Raw genomic sequence first — 20,685 nt, forward strand, 5'->3', positions numbered from 1 at the left:
CATAAAAAACTGGAACTGGAACGTATCTCCCGCCAGGGGACCCGCGCCTACCTCCTCATTTGCGCCATCAAAGATAATTACACTCAAGCTGGGACTCCGGGACTCCCCGATGACTTCATTTCTTTACACGTCCTTGCTGCTTAACCCTGTGGCGGCTAAGTCAGGCAGTGACCTCACCGCCTTCTGGAAGCCGGGAGGGACAGGGCTCCCAGGATGGGGGACAGGGAGAGCTGGGAGACTCAGACAGAATCTTGGTCTTTGCACCAGCACCTTGGCTTGAAGGAGGCTTAACTCTCATTGCAGAGAAACTGAATTTTAGCAACCCCGTTCACCACCCCCCCAGGGAGTATGGGGGAAACTCTCCCCACACCGGAAGTTAAGGTCTTGGGAGTGACTCATTCCCTGCAAGGAGACAGGCTCTAGGAGGGTTTTGGCTGGGGGAGATGTACTCAACATAAATGTCTCTATGTGGCCGGTCAGCAGTCCTGGCCCCGGGGCAGAGTCATTCTTCCGGGGAGCGGGGGACCCCTGGAGGGTGTTTGTGCTTCTGAGTCCCAGAACTTGGGATTTCAAAGGCAGGCTGCAATGCCTGACAGTCCTATAACACCCCTTCTTTTTTGTTTGTTTTTGGGCCACACCCAATGAAGCTCAGTGGTACTCCTGGCGGTGCACGGGGACCGTATGGGATACTGGGGATTGAACTTGTGCAAGGCAGCCTAACTGCTGTATTAACTCTCGAGCCCTGCATCCTTACTTGCACAGCGGGGAGGGCGTTTGCCTTGCACACAACTGACCCGGGTTTGATTCCCAGCATCCCATTATGGTCCCTTGAGCACACCAGAAGTAATTCCTGAGTGCATGAGCCAGTAATAACTAACTCCTGTGCATCGACGGGTGTGACCCGCTCCCCCCCTCAAAAAAAGCTCTTTCCTGTTAAACACTGAGCAGGTGCCTTGAATGCAGGAGCCCTGAATTTAAACCCTGGCAGAGCGTGGCCTGAAATCAAAACCAAGTTCCTGAGGTAGGAGCAGTGCTATTACTTCCGCTCCCTTCGGCATGCACTTGCAGGAAGAGAAGCAGCAACTTGATGAAAGGGGAGTATAAAAGGCAGAGGTGAAATGCTTATTTGCTTCTTGTTCTTTTAGCTTTGGGGAGCACACCTGTGATGCTAGGATGGAACTGGGGTTAGCCCCATGCCTCCAGCCCAGTACTGTCTCCCTGACCCCAGTGCTTATATTTTGTTACTAGAAAGACTCTAGGCTGGCTGGGTCTTTTCTTACCTATACAGCCAATATGCTCAGTAAGGTCCTAACAATGAAAATTTTTGATAAGACACAGGCAGACCAGGCTCCACCACTTACTACTAACTGGTGACTCTGGGCGTGGGAGTAATCACTGGGTGTGAGCAGGTAGCCGCAAACTCCAGAAGCTTGAGCACTGAACCATCAGGCCGCACGGCCAGATGGGAGTTTACTGCAGCAAGTGGCCCTTGGAACACTGCTTGGGAGTACCCCGCACCCCACAAAGTAATGATCAACTCTTAAGCTTGTGAGAACGACACAAAATACCTAAACAGGCCTAAGCGAGGCTGGAGCAACAGTACAACGGGTGGGGTGTTTGCCTTGCACGTGACCGATATGGTCCCCTGCGCACTGCCAGGAATAATTCCTGAGTGCAGAGCCAGAGGTAACCCTGGGGTGTTGTCAACTGGTATAACTCAAAAAGCAAAAAAGAAACAAAACCCACGCCTAAGCACGGTATCAGAGAGTTGGGGTTCTCTACGGAGTGGGGCTGTATTTATCTCACCCCGAGCATGAAAGTGCACACCTACTTCCAGTTCCTTAGCTATATTCTCCACTAATATTTCTAGGGAAGGCAGGACTATTCCACATTTGTTCTGACAAAGGCCCAAGTCAAATGTTTTTGCCTCATGGCCTCTACATGTCCTGGGACCAACACACACACACACACACACACACACACACACACACACACACACACACACACACACACACACACACACACACACACACACACACACACACACACACACACACACACACACACGACAAATCGAATGAAATGAAGTAATTTAAACTTGAAAAACTAAAGACCTTTGTGAGCACACTCTACCCAATCACGTAACAACTGTATGTCCATTACTGTTTCAGACCTCCTCCAAAGAGAGATGAAAGTACATTTTCAGCTGGGGAGACAGCCTCACTGGCTGGAACAGTGCTCTGCACGCCAGAGCCCCGGGTCCAAGCATCATGTGGTCGCCAAGCCCCACTGGGAGTGATCTCTGTGCACTGCCAGGGGGTTCAAAAGCTTAAAAATTTTTCACAGCTAACTGTGGAGGAAATCAAGCATGTAACACTTACGCAGAAGCTTAGTAAATACAGAAGTTACCTAACTGGTTCTAAATGAAACCAGATGAAACTGAACATTTACTGATATGTCACATTCTTTGTTTAGACAGTCAAAAATAAGTCGCTCTGGAACAGCAAATGGAATAAACTCTGAATATCCAAGAAGCCAGGTATAAGCCCTTCCTGAATTCTCTATACTGGTCCTTCAAATGTCCTATATTTTTGGATGAGTTTACAGTGTACCTGTGGCCAGTGGTTGTGGTTGTAAAGCCTTATCTGAGATGTCTCAAACTAAAAAAAAACAAAAACAAAACCCAAAAAACCTCTACGGACTAATGGCTGGGATTCAGAAAATGCTTAACTATTACAAAATAGATTTTTTTTTTAAGAGTAGTTCTTATAGGATTTTTACTCTGTAAAACAAATTAAAGAAAAGAAAAGAGCAAGTTCATGCTCACAAGTACCCATTAGGGCTTTTTTCTGAGGTGCCGCGACTCGAGGGCACAGTCCTTAGCCAGCAGGAAGGTGTTGGCACTACAGAGATGGCACGTTTGCTTTCTAAAACTGCCAAGGAGTAGGGGGAATCACACACAGGAGCCCAAACTTCAAGGCCAACGTTCAGTGCGCAGGATCCTGATGCAGTTCGGAGTATTCCAAGGAAGAGCAACCCTGAGAACCGGAAACGTGTGACCCTCGACGTCCTTCTCAGGGCAGTCGAGTGACTGTCCCACCAGGCTCTGTGAACCGTCTGTGGTGCAGGGTAGTCCGGCTGCCTTGTCCTGGGGCTCCCAGGCAGCCCGGAACACAGGCCGCGTCAGGGGAAGCGGAGACAGCCACGATCCTGAGTGCGATGAGAGGCAATTGGGTATTTGAACAAAAGATTCATAAGAACAATGTCTACACGGTCCGAGGCGGGCTCGAAGATGAACACGGAAACTTCAACCACAAAAGGGGTTCGATCAACACCCAGAGACACAGGGAAACCTGCCCACAGAAACCCATTCTGCTGAGGTTTTGCCTGTCTGCGGAGACTGGTGGAATACATGATGGAACAAAAGACTTCAATTCCTTTCTTTTGGAAATGGCTCTTCTTTAAGGGCCAGCCTGGGGTTCTGGCTACTCAGCCATCCAGAGCTTGAAGGTCCTGTCATAGGAGCATGTAGCTATAAGCTGCCCATCGGAAGAAATGTCTAAGCCCATCACTTTGCCTTCGTGGCCAGCCAGGGTCTTCAGCGGGGACCAGCCGGGGTGGGTCCAGATCTTGGCCGTGTTGTCGTAGGCACCAGTGAGCAAGTAGTTCCCATGGATGGCTAGGAGAGAAAGGGAGCTGTTGGAGGAGTCCACGCATTCAGAGGAATCTAAAACAAAAGCCCCTAGGCTGGCTGGCAGCTACTTGGAAAAATAAGGTATTTGTGTAATCAGCCAAAAAAAAAAAAAAAAGACCCTCTGGAACCACATTCGGGAAAAAGGGACAATTTCAGGGGCCTGAGAATACGGTGAGTAGGACATTTGCCTTGTATGCATCCGGCCCAGACTCAGTCCCCAGCACCACAAATGGTTCCCCAAGCCTGTCCTGGAGTGATCTCTAAGCCTCTAAGCAGAGCCAGGAGTAAGACCTGAGCCCTGGTGGTGTGCCCCCCCCCCCACAACAAACAACAACAACAAGAGGGTCAACTCCAGGCCCAGGGAGCCACTAAGGTCTTGTGGCTAATTTCCCTGATAAACCAGAACAGTGGGCTGGATGCTCTCTGCTTCCACAGAGGGAAAAGAGCAGCAACGCCCTCCTGAAGTCTATTTCCATGACGGAGGCTGCGTCACAGCTCCTTCTGGAGGTACGGCAGAGGGAATGCACGCACTAATTCCCTCCTGTTCCACTTCCGAGCGAAGGTGGAGCTCGGCACAGCCTATCCATTTTCTAATCGGGCCCAAGAGAGCAGGGAAGCTTACGCTCAAACTTGACCCCGGTCACCAAGTTCTGGTGGGCCGGGATGGTGTAGACGCACCGCCGCTGCCGAAGATCCCATACTTTGCAGGTGTTGTCACCACTCCCAGTTGCAATGTGGTAGCTGTGAAGCAGACAGGGTGCGGCGGTGAGAGACAGAGGACTTCCGGACCACTGACCCCCCCCACCCCAAGTCAGGGGACATTTTTTACCCGTTGGGGGAGAAATTTATCCCGTAGATTTCTTTCAGGTGGCCTTCCAGGAACATGATACACCGTCCCGTACGCAGGTCCCACACTCGGCCAAACGCATCCAGGCCCCTGATACAATAAGGTATGAATTCACTCTGGAAGTCAGGCCTTGGGGGAGCAGGGCGAGGGAGGACGGCGGGTGGGGAAGAAGCCTTACCCGGTGCCAGCCAGGGAGCCATCCTGATGGAAGGCGATGTCGTGCACGCCCATGCTGTGGCCCTCCTGATGCAGAATCTCCTCCTGAGCCTCCAGGTCCCACAAGCGCCAGGAGTGGTCATAGCTGCAACGGGAAAGTTACCCAGCAGCTGGTCACCCAGCGCCAAAGCAGAGAAGGGACCCTCAAGGGCTGGAGAGATGACGCCACGGGGAAGGTGCCTGCCCCGCACGACCAAGCTGGGACCAATGCCAAGCGCTGCCGCGCCCCGAGCCCTGAGCAGAGCCAGGAGTAAGCCCCAGAGCACAGCAGATGTGGACCCCAAACCACACAACATGAGAATGACTACACATTTGCCGAATTAGGCAAAATAGTAAGATGGATACTGAATGTAGGGAAGGGTGTAACATCCAGAATACTGGGAAATACAAGAACACTTTGGGAGATCTCTTAAAAAAGTTAAAAAATACATGTAAGGGCTGGAGTGGTAGGACAGTGGGTCGGGCATTCGCCTTACATGCAGCCAACCCCAGCAATCCACATGATCCCCCCAAGGAGAGATCCCTGAGGGCAGAGCCAGGAGGAAGCTCTGAGGACCCCTCCCAGGCGTGGACAACCACAAAATAAATAACTTAGACACTTATCCCTGGACTAGAAACTCCGCTCATAGAGGTGTTTCTTCAGGAAAAAGAAAAGGCAAAGACATGATCACTAAGGCTGTACAAGAATATGTAGGGCAGTTTTATTCTGATGAGCCCAACCCTGGAGACAGCTTCTGTCCGTCAACAAAAGAATGGCTAAACAAATGGGGGCAGGGTCGGACAATCAAGTCCCCCCAGCAACCAACAGGAAGGTGTTACAGATACGGCCAACAACATGAGTGAATCCTGACATTAGGCAGAGAATCTCAGGGGATGGGAACTTTTCCTCCCTGAAAGCAGGGCCAGGGAGAGCTCAGAAGGCTGGACTGTGTGCCTGGTCATCCTAAGCACCACATGGTGCCGGAGCACTGGCAGGTTTGGTCCTGGTGGCAGCCAGCACCCCACTGCTGGGCTCAAGGACGCAACCATCTTGGCTCCCCCGTGAGCACTGCCCGGGAGCTATCCCAGACAACCTCCCACCTCCCTGGAAAAACTGACTTAAATGTACCTGTGGAATAAATTCATTCTAGTGCATGTAGATGACGTCTCAACTTAAAAGAATTAGAAAACTCCTTTGCGGGGAGGGTACACCCAATGGTTCTTAGGGCTGATCCCTGACTCTGTGGCTCAGGATCACTCTTGGCAGTGCTTGGGGCTAAGGACTCTTAGCCATTAGTGACTTTGAAATTCTGGAATAACTGCAATTTAAAAGCAAATACAGAAGCCATAAACCTTTTTTTTTTAAAAAGTATTTGAGACATACCAGGTGATGCTCAGGGGATCATATGGGATGCTGGAGATTGAATCTGGGTCAGCAAGTGCAAGGCAAGCAAACTACTATACCAACTCTCTGGCCCTCATACACTCTTTTATTGGGTAGTGGTTTTAGGTGTGCATGTGTGTGTTGTGTGTGTGTGTGTGTGGGTGGGTCACACCTGGCGATGTTCAGGGCTTACTCTATGCTCTATATTCAGGGGCATATAGAGGCCCCTGATGGGGCTTGGGGTACCATACAGGATGACAAGGATTGAACCTGGGTTGGCCGTGAGGAGGCAAGCTCCCTACACGCCGTCCTATCTCTCTTGCCCACTGTAAGAATCTTTTGATTCACTGAAGCTTAAAACCCTATTTGAAGAGCCAATAAAGGGCTCACACCCCGTGGAAGGCCTGCGTGGACAAAACAGTAACAGAGCAGCTTACCAGGTGGTGCCCAGGAAACGTCCAGATGGATGCCACATCACTCGGGCCACACGCACCGTATGGCCTTCAATGTCTGCTACCGGTTCATCACTGAAAGCCAATCAGACATGCTAGTCAACCCTTTCACAGCCAGACAATGAGTCATTCCACTTACGAACCACCGGGCACACTGTGTGCAACTCAGAGACCCAAGTGGATGTCACCAAACATGTTCCCTGTACGACTTAGGACTAATAACATAAAAGCACTTTCCGAGGTGTTGATGAGGGCCTGGTCCAAGAGCTCAGTGGCCTGCACATCTGCCTTCAGGCAGAGATCATGAGTCCAACCCCGCTGACTGTGAGCACAGTGAGTGTGACTGCGAGTGATTCGCCCTGGGGAGCACCACTGGGAGGGTGTGAGCGCCAAGGCTACAAGGCGCAGCTCCTGCAGCAACCATGAACCAGCACGACCAGCACCACAACCAGAACACGCGTGAGCAGTGCCGGGACGAGCACTGCAATGAGGGGAACACACACACAGGGAGGGCCGCCACCGGTGCTGGCACAGAAACCTGACGCCCCACGGCTGCAGAGCATCTCAGCTAAGTGCGTGACATCACCACAACAAAGACAGCAGGAGGGGAAAGAACACACAGTGGAAAAAGGGGAAAACAACTCTGAACTGGAAGCAGTGGTGGGTCTGCAGAATGTAAAGGAACACAGTAGCGAATAACTAAGGGCCAAAGACAATAGAAATGAAAAGCAGGAGAAAGGGGCCTTAGTAGGAAGCTTGTTACCGGGGGAGTGGGGGTAGGTCAGGGAGGGGAGCACTGTGACAATGGCAGAGGGAGGTGGTTCCTCTGGATGAGGACAGGGTGCTCAAGGGCGGTAAAGGGATACGCATGATACCCTCTCAGTAGCAGTACTGCAAGCCAGTTCCAGAAAGGAAAAAGAGAAAAGGAAAGAAAAGGAAAAAAGAGAAAAAGAAGAGGAGAGTGGAAGGGAGGGGAGGGGAGGAAGGTGACAGAAACGAAAGTGCCTGGCATAGAGGCAGGCTGGGTGCAGGAGGAAGTTGGGGGGCACTGGTGATTAAATCTGTGCTCCAATAATGGACTCCTGGAACTAACTCGTGAACAACTTTGTAACTCACAGTGACTCAACCAACTAGAAACAAAGCAGTGCTGGAATTCTAGAAAGAAAGCAGATTCTTTCTAGAATATGTTTGGCTACAGAATTCAAACTGCCCTGGTTCGAGTGGATTACAGACAAACAGCTTTCACAAATTTCAAGGGTCCACAGGAGCAAGGAGGCCCCCCCACCAATCGGCAGAGTCTTTGGAGGGGCGTTAAATTCGACAAGGCAGTAACGAGAGAAATCAGATCTGAGACACCAGTCAGAGGAAATAAACACGAACCCTAAAGAGGGCAATTAAAAAGGGAACTTTGTCAATGCGCATACATACGACTAATCAGAGCCCGAGGGGAACAAATATTGCTGAGTATTACCAAAGCCAATTAAAACTTTCTGCGCTCGGAGGAAAGATCCTGTCTGGCAGCGAGGAGACACTAATGAGCTCTCTACCAAACCCCGGGACACGAGCTCCGTGCGCTCCCCGCAGAAGGAAAGCCGGCAGCTGAATCCAGAGGCTTCTGAGCCAACAGGGTTCTCCTGACTTGGAAACAATCACACCGGGAAGGAAAGAAACGGCTGTCAAGTACCCCCAAGGTGAGGCCGACCCTGCTGGGCGGAGGCCTCGTTCCCCGGGCAATGCCGCCAGACACCCCCTTGGTGGCCGTTTACAAAGAACCCGTGCAGTGCCAAGAATATCACCCTCAGTCAATCTACCTTCCTCCCTGCTGATTCACGGGGTTGGCGGTATAGCAGCAGGTCTTTCCAGGACACAATCAGGCAACTGAGGGCACTAAGCAGCTCAAATCCAGCTCAGAGTTAACCGACAAGAAAGCTCGGCCACAGCTCCTGGAGAGGCCGGGTCTGGCCTGTCTCTCGCTGAGGCTCCCGGAGCACCTCTAGGGTGAAGGGCCAAGCGAGGACAGTGCCCGCAGCACAGACAGCGTCACAGCTCCCGCTCACCTGTCCAGGCTCCAGAGCTTCACAGACCCGTCGGCAGCGCAGGAGGCCAGGTTGACAGCCTTCTCGTCCAGGGAGACGGTGGAATTGGGATGGAACACAATGGCGCCGACGTTGGTGTTATGGCCTGAGGGAGCGTTCAGAGAGAAGGTCTGAGCTCCCGCCCAGGCTCTAATGAAAACTGCACACTTGGGGCTAGAGTGATAGCACAGCGGGTAGGGCGTTTGCCTTGCACGTGGCCGACCTGGGTTCGAATCCCAGCATCCCGTATGGTCCCCTGAGCACGGCCAGAGATGATTCCTGAGTGCATGAGCCAGGAGTGACCCCTGTGCATCGCCAGGTGTGACCCAAAAAAAAAAACCTGCACATTTAAGTCAGGGCATCTGAGGACGAGTACTCAAGTGAACCATGGGACTATTAATACTCCCCCGACCCCTGAACGACTTTAACCTAACCGTTAAATTACTTCTTCAGAGTTTTTCTAAGCAAAACACAGTGAGGCTTCAGATCTGGGTGTGAGATCTGCAAGCACCACACCAGAAGGAGCCTGGTTCAGAGCGGAGAGTGGCGTGCAGCGGGGGATGGCACCGGCCCTGTGCTCCAAGACAGCCCAAGCTGGTGAAATCAGATCCAGAGTGAGTCCCGGGAACGGGGTCTGAGTGTCGGGTGAGGCAAGGGTTCGTACCGGGAAGACCAACTCACCTCTCAGCGTCTGAAGAAGGTTGCAGTCAGGCACTGACCAGAGCTTGCAAAGCCCACTCCTATCAAATACAAAGGAAAGCATCTCAGCCAGGGTTGGTCTGGGGAGGAAAAAGTGCCTTGGTAACATTACTGAACGCCATCACACCCCCATCACCTTCAAAGTGGTAAACAGAAAAAGAAAATCCAAAGGCCAGAGAGATAGCGGGGTCGGAGAGAGTGTAGGGATTGAGGTGCTTGCCTTGCACGTGGCCAATCCTGGCTTGACCCTGACATGTCCTGGTCCCCAGGCCCTGCCCAGTGACCCCCGAGCAGAGAAATGAGTGTAGTCCCTGAGCACACCAGGGTGGGGCCCAATCTCTGCACCCCAGGCCTACTAATCTGATCCAGAATCTGCTCTAAAATACTGGTGTCAAAAATGTGCCAGAAAATTCTAGCGGTCTTGGGGTCCCTTGTGCAGTTAGAATTGTTCACACAAACTTTAGCCTACATGCAAATGGGCAGAGCAGTAGAATATTCGCTCATGAGATTCAAAGAAGAGGATGGAGAAATAAGACATCTAAGAAAAATGTCACTGTGAAGAGGAACTTACCAGCAAGCCGTGGCCAACATTTTGGAATTGGGACTAAAGTGACAGAAGGAGATAGGTCGGTCATCCCCAATCTGACTGCAGAAATTATTCAGAGACTTAAAAAAAAAAAAAAAGAAAAGAAGAAGACGGTGATTGTTAGCAGCTACTCCAGTGGCTTCCTGGATTCCCCACCATGACAAAGCAGCTTTACTGTCCTAACCCACCAACATCCTTGTTAGGAAGTCTTTATGTTGTTCAAAGAATGAAGTCAAAGGTTATCGGAAGTCTCATGCTGGCTTGTGTCATCCTAGAATCCCTCAGGGGCTCCTGTGCTAGCGAAACAGGAATGGCAGAACCCTACAGGATCCACATATGGCTCTGACACATTAAAAAGAATTAAGCAGCGGCTTGCTCTTCAAGCTGTGTTCTCCCTTGAGCCCGTATCTCACCCAGCTGTCTACATGTTTCTTTGCTTGCTTATTTCCACTCTGGAGAAGCCTGTGTTCTCTTGAACACACATTTCCCCCTTCCTCTCCTATCTTCCTAAGCAAGTTTTGTTCAATAAAAACGAACTTGCTTCACTATAAACAAGAACAAAACAGGACCAGAGGGTGAGGGAGAGTACTCAAAGGGCCAGAATGCATTCCTGGCACACAGACACCCAGAGTCTGATCCCTGGCACTGCAGGGTCCCCTGGATGTGGCTGGGTGTGGCCCTGGTGGTCCCCACCACCTCGGGGCCTGAGCAGAACCTTTGACTTCTGCTGAGTACAACATACGCTAGGTTCTGTCACCTTAACTGAAGATCCCTCCCAAGTAGCAACAAGAATGTCCTAGTCTTCCTGAAGGTAAACTGAAGAATAAAATCTCAGAAACACTCAAGGGCCAGAGAGGGCACACAAGGGGCTGAGTGCATGCTTCACATGCGGGAGGACGGGGAGGGCTGGGTCCTCAGCAGCACACGGTCCCCCAAGAACCATGAGTGACCCCGAGTACAGAGCCAGGAGTCAGCCCCAAGCACTGTCAGATGTGGTGTGGACTCCCCACATCACCACCCTCCACCCCAAAACATGCAAACTTTAGGATAGCAGGCGACCACCTGCCAGGAGCATCTTACTCGGAGGGATTTGTGCAGCTCTTGTATCTGGGAGGTCCTTGTCGTCTCGGGAATCTCCTTATGAAGTCGGGCTTCCTCTAAGCGCTTCATTGCCCTGTGACAGAAACCATGTCAGGCACCCAAGCAAACGGGACTGTCTGCGTATCTCCTATCACTTCACAGTCACTAGAAAGCAGTGACTATAAAGCAGGTCTTCACACTGGAGGAGAACACACACAGGGGCAAAAAAGTGGCTTTCTTCTTCTATAGCAGTCATTTCCCAAAGCAGGTGACACTACTCGGAGTGGGGCGGGTGACTGCAATGATCCGGGGAGGTGGTGGAACTGGATGCAAGTGGAGGATGCTTCCTATTTATTTATTTATTTATTTTGCTTTTTGGGTCACACCCAGCGATGCTCAGGGGTTACTCCTGGCTTTGCACTCAGGAATTACTCCTGGCGGTGCTTGGGGGACCATATGGGATGCCGAGGATCGAACCCAGGTCGGCCACGTGCAAGGCAAACGCCCTACCCGCTGTGCTATCGCTCCGGCCCCTGATGCTTCCTATTTAAAGCAAGCGCATGAGGGGCTGGGGAGATGGTACAGAGGGTTAAGGTGCTTGTCTCGCATGCAGCCAACCGGGGTTTGAGTTTTGATCCCCGCCACCTCATATGGCCCATGAGCACTGCCAGCAGTGATCCCTGAGCACAGAACCAGGAGTAATCCCTGAGCACCAGCAGGTGCAGCCCAAAAACAAAACAAAACAAAACAAACAAAAAAGAAAGCAAGCAGATGAAGGGGCAGGAGAGACAGTACAGTGGGTAAGGCCCTTGCCCGCATGTGGCCGACTCAGGTTTGATGCCTGGCCCTCACATATGGTCCCTCAGACCTGCCAGGAGGGATCCCTGAGTACAAAGCCAGCAGTGAGCCCTGAAACCTGCCAGGTGTGGCCCCTCCTCCCACTGCAAAAAAAAGGCAGGTAGACGTCGTCAAGGGGAGGGGAGGGTTTTATTTTCCTGAGAAGGGTGCAGAAGGCCAAGGAAGCTTGGGGAGCTATGTTCCAGAGGTTCTGCTCACCTGGGCAGCGAGTAATTAGCAATCCATAGTCTAGCAACCTTGAGACTATTCGGTCCTTCGTGGTACCAAGTCTGCTGATACTGAAAGGTAAGGAACAAACTATCAGGTCTGAAGCAGTCAGGGCCCTCCTCTCGCCATTCTCTACGGTAACTTTCCGGGCCGTGGGATGAAGGATGCCAGAAGCACTTCCTAAGGTCTTCGGGGATGGTTTCCTGCTCTTTGTTACAAGATACTTAGAGCAGAAATTCTAGGTTCTTTCCCGAATGGGAAATCGTTTACCTTTCCTGAACAGGAAGATCATTTACCTTCTTTTACACCTACACCAGAATCACAAACGACTATTGCCAACAAACAACAACCCTTTCTGAAAATCTTTCAAGACATTAACTCCATCTCCAAGCAGTGCAAACCAACTGAAAAAAGAACACGGGCAACAAACGACCTCTGCAGTTTCGTTAGGGTGAAACTAGGCATAGTTACCTCTTCTTTGGATTTTTTAGACTTCTCATCATCTTTCTTGGTCTTTTTTAAGGCATCGGTACCGACTACTGAGAGGATATTTCTTAATCTGTAACAGAGAAGAGTTTTTAAATTTCAGAATGGAAATGGAACTGAAATGATGGCATGAAAAAGTAAAAAGCACGCTTCCCTCCCTCTCTGAATCAAACCCCTAGTAAGCTCTTTTCTTTTTATTATGGGGTGGGTGGGTGGGCAGGGAGGGACATGACACTTGGGGCCATACCTGGCATTGCTCAGGGCTTACTCCTGGCTCTGTGTTCAGGGATCATTTCCTGGAGGGGAAGGGTGGACATACGGGATGCCAGGAGCTAACAAGGGTTGGCTTCGTGCAAAGAAAACTCTGTACTATTGCTCTGGCCCCCAACAACCTTCTCAAATAGTCACCTTGTCACAGGGCTGAGGGACAGCTCAGAGGAGAGAGGCCTTAAGTTGGTCCTGACATGATCCTGTTTGGCACCCTGAGCACTTCTGGGACGACTCAAACACTGAACCCTCCAGCCTGGTGGGCCAACCAAGGATGGTAGGAGACCCCAGCCGTGTAATTTCTTTGAGTCTTCTCTATTTGAAGGTTCTGTGAGCTGAGCTATAAATAATGACCCTATTCACCTAGAATTGGCCGGGCCCAGCATGCCAGGCTATCACTTGATCTGCCAGGGCAGCCAACCTGCACGGGTACCACAATGTACTGCCACTGAACAATGTACTCAGCAGACCACAGTGACCGAGAAACAATGCCTGGTTTCAAAAGAGTCCTGGGAACTGGAGAAAGGCTGGTGGTACAGAACGTTAACAGTGGAGGATGGATGGTGGGGAGACAGCTCAGAGGGCTGGAGTCCCTGGACCGGTACAGGAACCCCAGCTGGATCCCTGGCATTGGAAAGTGCCCCAAGTACTGCCAGAAACACCAAGTGAGGATTGATTTACGTCCAGTACTGCCAGGTGTGGTTAAAAAAACAAAACAAACCTTTGATTTCTAACTAATTTTTCTTACTTTCAATTTTTTTAAGCTTTTTGGGCCACATTTGGCAATACTCAGGGGTTACTCCTGGCTCTGTACTCAGGAATTACTCCTGATGGGCTTTGGGGGACCTTATGGAATGCTGGGGATCGAACCTGGGTCTCCCACCTGCAAACATCCTTCCCGCACCGGCCCCTGTAAGTAAACTGTTATACTTTTTTTTTTTTTTTTAAACTGTTATACTTTTTAATATAGTTTTAGGGTCACGCCCAGTGACCATGCAGTGCCAGAGGTCAAACCCGGGCATCCCATGAAAAGACCCTCCAGTCCTGAGCTATCACAATGGCTCAGACAACTGCTTAAGAAAATCATATTTAGACTTATCCCTGGGGATGCTTACTTTACAAGGGATCAGGTGTTTAAAAGGCTTCTTTGGAGGTCAAAGCAATAGTACAATGAATGAGCTTCAAGTAAGCCCTGCACACTGCCAGGTGTGAACCCAAAACCAAATCAAAACAGGCTTCTCTGAGGAGCTAGCATTTATGCTGAAACCAAGAGGACGGAGGCTCTCAAAGAAAGAATTGGAACAAAAAGAGATTATTAAGTATGCTGAGAAGAGCTTGAGTATTCTTAAAGAGCATGGTGGCTACCTGGCATCAGTGACCTGGGGAGGAGCGTCCCAGGCGCTGCCTGAAGAGCCTGCAGAGATTATTCTTTACTCCGGTGTAAGAAGACACCGTAGAGTAAATGTGCGTCATGTGCGGGGCCACCCCAATGGGCAATCATCTGGATAGAAGAACAGTGGCAATAGAGAAGAAGACACGCTAATCTAGCTCAGAAGGAGAGAGACTAGTGTGAGCTGCTGCACCGTGAAGGTGGACACTCACCGGAACTGCATGTGTGGACAGGGTAAGTTCAACTAAGACATCTAAGTGCCGGGGCCTGAGAGACAGCACTGGGGTTCGGTGCCTAACCTTTCCTTCCCTCTTAGGACGCACCGGGGATGCTCCTGGCTCTGTGCCCAGGGATTACTCCTGACGGTGCTCAGGAGACTGTGGAGTGCCGGGCATCAAACCTGCGTTGGCCACGTGCAAGACAAACGCCCTACCCTCTGTCCTATTGCTCCAGTGCCAAGGTGCTTGACCTTAACTTTGCATGCTGCCAACATTTCACTCCTCAACATCAAATCTGGTTCCCTAAGCACAGCTGGGTGTGACCCCAAAGTCTTTCTACCCCTGCCCCCTCAAACAAAACAAAACAAAACCCCTAAACCAAAACCCCATAAAAATCCCAGAGCCGCAAGTATGGAAAGTACGGCTGCAAAGGCTCCAGAGACCTGGAGCTCTGAGGGCAGGCACAGTGGGAAGGCCTCGGGAATGGGCCTATGACCCGCGCAAGTGTAAGATAATTGGGGACCCAGAGAAGGGCCAGAGACAGAGCACACGCCAAGGATATCTGAGGCCGAGTCTGCTCCACGGCACTGTGCAACCCCTCCTACCCTGTCTCGGAGTGGTTTCTATTACAATATAGAATTGGAGATTATGGCTCAGTGCCAGAGTACAAGCCTGGCCTGTGCAAGGCTGAATCTGACCCAGAGCACAGAAGGCCCTCTGAGAACCATCAGCCACAGCTCTAGCATAAGTGCTTGGCGCGCACGCGCGCACACACACACACACACACACACACACACACACACACACACACACACACACACACACACACACACACACACACAGCAGAGAGCAGAGAATCTTCTTGCTGTTGAACTTGACCACAAAAGAGGAACTATGACATGATAAGGACCAGTCATTTTTCAGAGTTGAGAAAATGTGGGGTAGGGTGCTAAGAGGATCAGGGTAATGAACTTCCAAGGCTGATGCTGGAGGGAAGAGTTTAGAGAGCAGAGAGAAAAGGCAGTTCACATGACTGTAGACGATGCTTGTTACTAAGAGACCATGCAACCTTAAAGTCATAGAAGAGCATCAACTGAAGACAGCGTCCTTGGAAAAAACCATTTATCACCATGCTCAAGTCCCTGCCAAGGAATATTACAGGTCCAGTTTTGTTTTGTTTTTTTTTGGTTTTCTTTGGGAGATGTGGGGAGGCACACATCCAGCAGTACCCACTAGGGGACTGGGGGACCCAGTGGGTGCCAGGGATTAACCCAGGCTGGCCGCATGCAAAGGTAAGTGCCTTACCCGCTGTACTATCTCTCTGGTCCTTTACACTGAATTCTAAAGTTGTGTGATAAATGCTTTACAACTTCCACATTGGGGAGAGGAAGAAGAAAGGTGTTAGCACTTGGGGCTGGAGCAATAGCACAGCGGGTAGGGTGTTTGCCTTGCACGCGGCTGACCCGGGTTCGATTCCCAGCAACCCATATGGTCCCCTGAGCACCGCCAGCAGTAATTCCTGAGTGCAGAGCCAGGAGTAACCCCTGTGCATCGCCGGGTGTGACCCAAAAAGAGAAGTGTTAGCACCCTCATCACAGTCTATTAAAAAAAAAAAAAGATCACTGAGTACTAAACAATGGCCTGAGACTCAACTCATGGGCTAAATTAAAACAAAACTGAAACACAACTTGATCTTCTAATACATTACCTGAGATATTGTATTAAAATTTCTAGCTACAAATACCAACTGGAATTTGGAACTGGAACCCTGGGATTAAGAAGAGCAAATAATTAGAAGGGTACCTTTCTCGTCGTTCAGCAGGACCTTCTCCAAAAAGCGTGATGGGCTCCCCCAGGGCTCGGAGGCAAGCCTTGACTTCGGAGTCATCCGTGGAGACATTGATTTGCCGGGCTCGCTTCCTCCTCTCAAACTCCGCTAACACTTCGGCCTGGCGTTCACTAATGTGCTCTTCAATTTCAAACACTTCTCCTATAAAAAGGACAAGGAACATCAGCACCATCACCAGGTTTTCTTCAAGGAGGGGAGGAAAATGGTTTCTTATGAATGGATTCATTATATCATTTATTATATACTTTATTATACGCCTTATAGGTATTGCTGTTTCTCAGTTTACTACATTATGCCAAACAAAACTCAATGTAAGAAACCAATCCAAGTATATTACGTCATTTGGCATGCTTACACTTACACATAAACACATTGCTTAGATGAGAAAATGGGGGCAGAGATCTAGCGCAGAGTTCAGTGTGTGAATTACCTCAAAGATAAAATGGAAATGTTACTTTAACAGTTGCAGGGCCACAGATATATAACAGGGGTTAAGGTGCCTGTCGGGCCTGCGGTCGACCCTTGCTCAGTCCTCAGCACCACACAGTCTCCTGGAACAGTAAGGAGTGAGCCCTGAGCACAGAACTGCGAGTAAATCCCGTGAGTTCTAGGTGTGATCCAACCTCTGCTTCCGCCTAGCAAAACTCAAAATGATTGCCAAAGCTTTTCTCTAAAGCAGTCCTAGTATAGATTTATTTACAAGATTTTTTTATATTCTAGAAGCTAGTTTTAAAGGTCACAGCAAAGGAAGTGGAGAGACAGTACAACAGACGAGCTCTTGCCTTGCACCTGGCCGACCTGGGTTCTATCCCCCTCCTGCCATCTGATATGGTCCCCTGAGCCCCAACAGGTGTGCTTCCAGAGTGCAGAGGCAGGAGTAACCTCAGAGCATTGCTGGGCGTGGCTCCCCCCTCTCCAAATAGATAAATAAAAGTCCCACCAAACACAAGTATTTGAATAAAATGAGAAGTGTAGTGGTGATACAGGTAAGTTTAAAATACATGTGCAGGAACAAAATGATAGGGCATTTGCCTTGCATGAGACCGACTTGATTCAATCCCTGGCACCCCATTATGGTTCCCTGAGCACTGCCAGGAGTAATTCCTGCGCAGAGTCAGAAGTCCGAGTATCACTGGGTGTGACCCAAAAACAAACAACAAAACAAAACAAATCCAACAATCCCCCCACCCCCAAACAACCTTCTGCAGTGCTTGAACTACATCTAAAATTATGTCATTCTAAAAATTAGTGTGTGAGTAGGCTGGGGAGATAATACAGTGGGTTAGGCACTTAAGTTGCACACAGTTGATCTGGGTCCTGCCAGGAGTGACCCCTGAACAGAGCACAGAGCCAGGAGTAAGCCCTGAGCACTGTTGGGTGTTGCGCCCAAACAAAACAAAAAATATATGAACAACAACAAAAACCCTTCAAAAAATCAACTACTGTAGGACCCAACAATTTCACTCCTGAGCAGCCCACTTAAGATCACAGAAACATGAACTTGAGCAGATAGTTGACAACTATGTGGTTTTTCCTAGGGGCTGCAGGTGACAGCTTGTGGTGCTTGGGAGCCCATGGGAAGCCCAGGATCAAATCATGGTCGGCAGCACACAAGGCGAGTGCCTTAACCCCTGTACTATCTCTTGGACCCCTGTACTCCTGTGTAAATCACACCATTATTTAACATAGTCAAGATAGGAGCCAGAGAGACAGTACGGCAGGTAGGGCATCTGCCTTGCACACAGCCGACCTGGGTTTGATCCCTGGCATCATATAAGGTCCTCCGAGCCCACCATGAGTGATCCCTGAGCACAAAGCAAGGAGGAAGCCCTGAGCACCACCGAGTGTGGCCCCAAAACCAAACAAAATAAGTAAAACAGCCAAGATCTGGAAACAACCCAACAGTGGAATGAGAGATGAAATGGATAAAGCAGGGATAGAGACTTTGTCTGTCAAGGACCTTTCGGAGGGGCTGGAGCGATACTCTAGTGAGTAGGTTGTCTGCCTTGCATGAGGCTGACCTGGGTTCGATCCTGGTCCCTGAACACCGCCAGGAGTAATTTCTGAGTGCAGAGTAAAGAGTAACCCCTGAGCATTTCCAGGTGTGACCCAAAAAGTGCCCCCCACACACACAAAGAAAAAAAAAGGGGGGGCATTTGGCTACTCTCAGGCCATAACCTAAAGGCAGGCATGCTGCAGAAGAGTGACATTTGGGTCTGTCCCCTCAGGTCCAGGGGCCAGACCAGTGCAAGGCCCTAGGTCCAACCTCCGATACCACATGCTACCCTAAGCACCTCTGCCGTGACACTGGTGGTCCCTTAACCCACAGATGTGATCTGTTCCACTAAATATCTTCTTTTTAATTTTTATCAAAGTAGTTTTTTATTGAATGAAACTTGCTTAGAAAGATGAGAAGGAAGAGGGAAGATGTGTGTTCAAGAGAGAATGCAGGCTTCTCCAGACTGGAAATAAGCGAAGAAACGAGCAAGAGAGAACACAGGCTTAAAGAGCAAGCCCCAAATATTACTATCATTTCTTTTAAAAAGAAGGCGTTCAGAGAATTACATAGTACAGTGGCTATGGCATTTTCCTTGCATGTGGCAACCTGAGGTTCCACCTGACAACCCCTGAACACCGCCAGGAGTGACTCCTGAGCACAGCCAGGTACGGCCCCCAAACAACAAAAGCATTCGCTACAGAGACTCTGAGTAGCAGAGGTATAAACAGACTCAGCCTGTATCTTACCAGAAGTGATATTAATATTTCCTGCTTCGATTCCTGCTTTAAGTCCTTCTTTCCCCAAAATCCCAGACTCGCCCTTCAACAGCCGTTCCCTCTCCTTCTCCTCCAGACTTCCATAATAGATGTGCGGCTTCTTCACCAGGGGCGCGACCAAGTCATCGGGGGCCTTCGTTTTGGTTGCCTGCAGAAAGTCAAAGCCTCAGTGAATCCTCAACAACCTCAGCAACTCGCTAGGTTTTCCCGCAGGACGCTGCTCCTCAGGAACAATGGACATGATGTGTCTTCATTGGGGGCTGGGCAGACAGTACAGGGGGAGCTGGGGTTTGGGAGGGAGGGTGGCACTTGCCTTGGCACTGAGTTGGCAGGGAACCAACTCAGGCTGACCTGAGTTGGTTCCCTGCCCCCCAACCCGGGGTCTCCTGACCCTCCAGGGGTGATCTCTCAGCACAGAGCCAAGAGGAAGCTCTGAGCACCAACAGGACAGGTGGGGCCCACCAAACAAACAAACCAAAAAATGTGTCTTCACTGACTGAAGAGGTGGGAGGGTGAGGGTGGTCACACTGGGCTCAGGGTCGCATTCATTTTTGACCTCGTTGATAGAAGAGGTGGAATATAAGTGAACTTCCTGGGGTGGGCTTCCCCCACCCGCCATCAAAGGGTTTCATCCCTGGCATCATATAAGGTCCCCCGAGCCCATCATGAGTGATCCCTGAGCACAGAGCTAGGAGGCAGCCCTGAGCACCACCGAGTGTGGCCCCCAAAACCAAACCAACTAAGTAAGACTTTGGGGGTTGGAGTGCTAGCAGAGCGGGGAGGGCGTTTGCCTTGCACGCAGCCGAGCCTGGTTTGATTCCCGGCATCCATACAGTTCCCGGAGTACCACCAGGAGTAATTCCTGAATGCAGAGCCAGGAGTAACCCCTGTGCATCGCCGGGTGTGACACACAAAAACACACACACACAAAAACCCCAAGCAAACAAACAAACAAAAACAGGTTCACTTTGGAACAGGTTTCATTCATTCGGTGGGAGGTGCGGTCTCTTCTGGGATGGAGACGGGCTGCCCGGGAAGACGTCAAGGAGGGCCGACTTCGCCAGGGAGAGGGTATCGATTAGCGGGAGCGGGGGTGGGGAGCCCCTTCTTGGGGTGGGATTTTCGCAAGGGGGGGGGGCCAGGAGAGAGGACGCCAGGCGGCCTCGGGCGGATGAAGAGACCCGCTCTCCCGGCTGGCCAAGCCCCCTCTCCCCAGAGCTCGGCAGGGGGCGACGCGGGCGCTCGGGGAAGGCCGCGGGTCGTGCCCAGTCGCTTCGGAGCGTGCCAGTGAGAAGCACGCAGGGGGCACGCAGGCCAGACGCGCGCCCCGCAAACTTCCCTCCCCCCTCCAGCTCCCCTGCCTCCTCACGGGCCCCGCCCCCGCCGCCCGCCGGAGCGCAGGCCTGTACCGTGGAGGAGGAGGTGCGTGAGGCAGCCATGCCGGGCTCCGGAGCGCCGAGGCTGCCGGCTAAGCTCAACTCTACGTTTCGGACCGTCCACCGCGCGCGCGCCCGCGCTCGCCTATCCAGCAGAGCGGAAGCGCGTCACGGACAGGAAGTCGGCCCGAGAGCCGCGCGAGAGCCGGGGCGCCGCGAGGCATCACGGGAATTGTAGTCCGCGCAG

At 51.0% G+C, this 20,685-nt stretch overlaps 1 protein-coding gene across 1 annotated transcript; it reads right to left on the minus strand.

Moving 5' to 3' along the window:
- Positions 1–2,093: 2,093 nt before the first annotated feature.
- On the minus strand, positions 2,094–20,619 carry PRPF4 (pre-mRNA processing factor 4). The gene is made up of 14 exons (XM_004600311.2): positions 20,472–20,619; positions 19,033–19,210; positions 16,242–16,428; positions 12,549–12,636; positions 12,069–12,148; positions 11,013–11,106; positions 9,918–10,012; positions 9,329–9,387; positions 8,630–8,753; positions 6,558–6,647; positions 4,720–4,842; positions 4,524–4,631; positions 4,317–4,435; positions 2,094–3,679 (listed from the first exon to the last, which is right to left on the minus strand). Exons 1-14 carry the CDS (start codon positions 20,499–20,501, stop codon positions 3,486–3,488), a joined length of 1,569 nt encoding a protein of 522 aa, XP_004600368.1. The 5' UTR covers positions 20,502–20,619; the 3' UTR covers positions 2,094–3,485.
- Positions 20,620–20,685: the final 66 nt, after the last annotated feature.

This window comes from Sorex araneus, chromosome 1 (assembly GCF_027595985.1).
Source record: "Sorex araneus isolate mSorAra2 chromosome 1, mSorAra2.pri, whole genome shotgun sequence".
In the NCBI taxonomy this organism is placed as follows: Eukaryota; Metazoa; Chordata; class Mammalia; order Eulipotyphla; family Soricidae; genus Sorex; species Sorex araneus.

What these genes read in the sequence shown, in the direction of transcription:
- PRPF4 (XM_004600311.2), bottom strand. Translation starts at nt 20,501, where the DNA reads ATGGCTGCCTCACGCACCTCCTCCTCCACG. An exon ending in ATGTTGGCCACGGCTTGCTG is followed by an intron (nt 9,388 to 9,917) that starts GTAAGTTCCTCT and finishes TGTATTTGATAG; the next exon opens with GAGTGGGCTTTGCAAGCTCT. An exon ending in GGCTCCCTGGCTGGCACCGG is followed by an intron (nt 4,632 to 4,719) that starts GTAAGGCTTCTT and finishes TTATTGTATCAG; the next exon opens with GGGCCTGGATGCGTTTGGCC.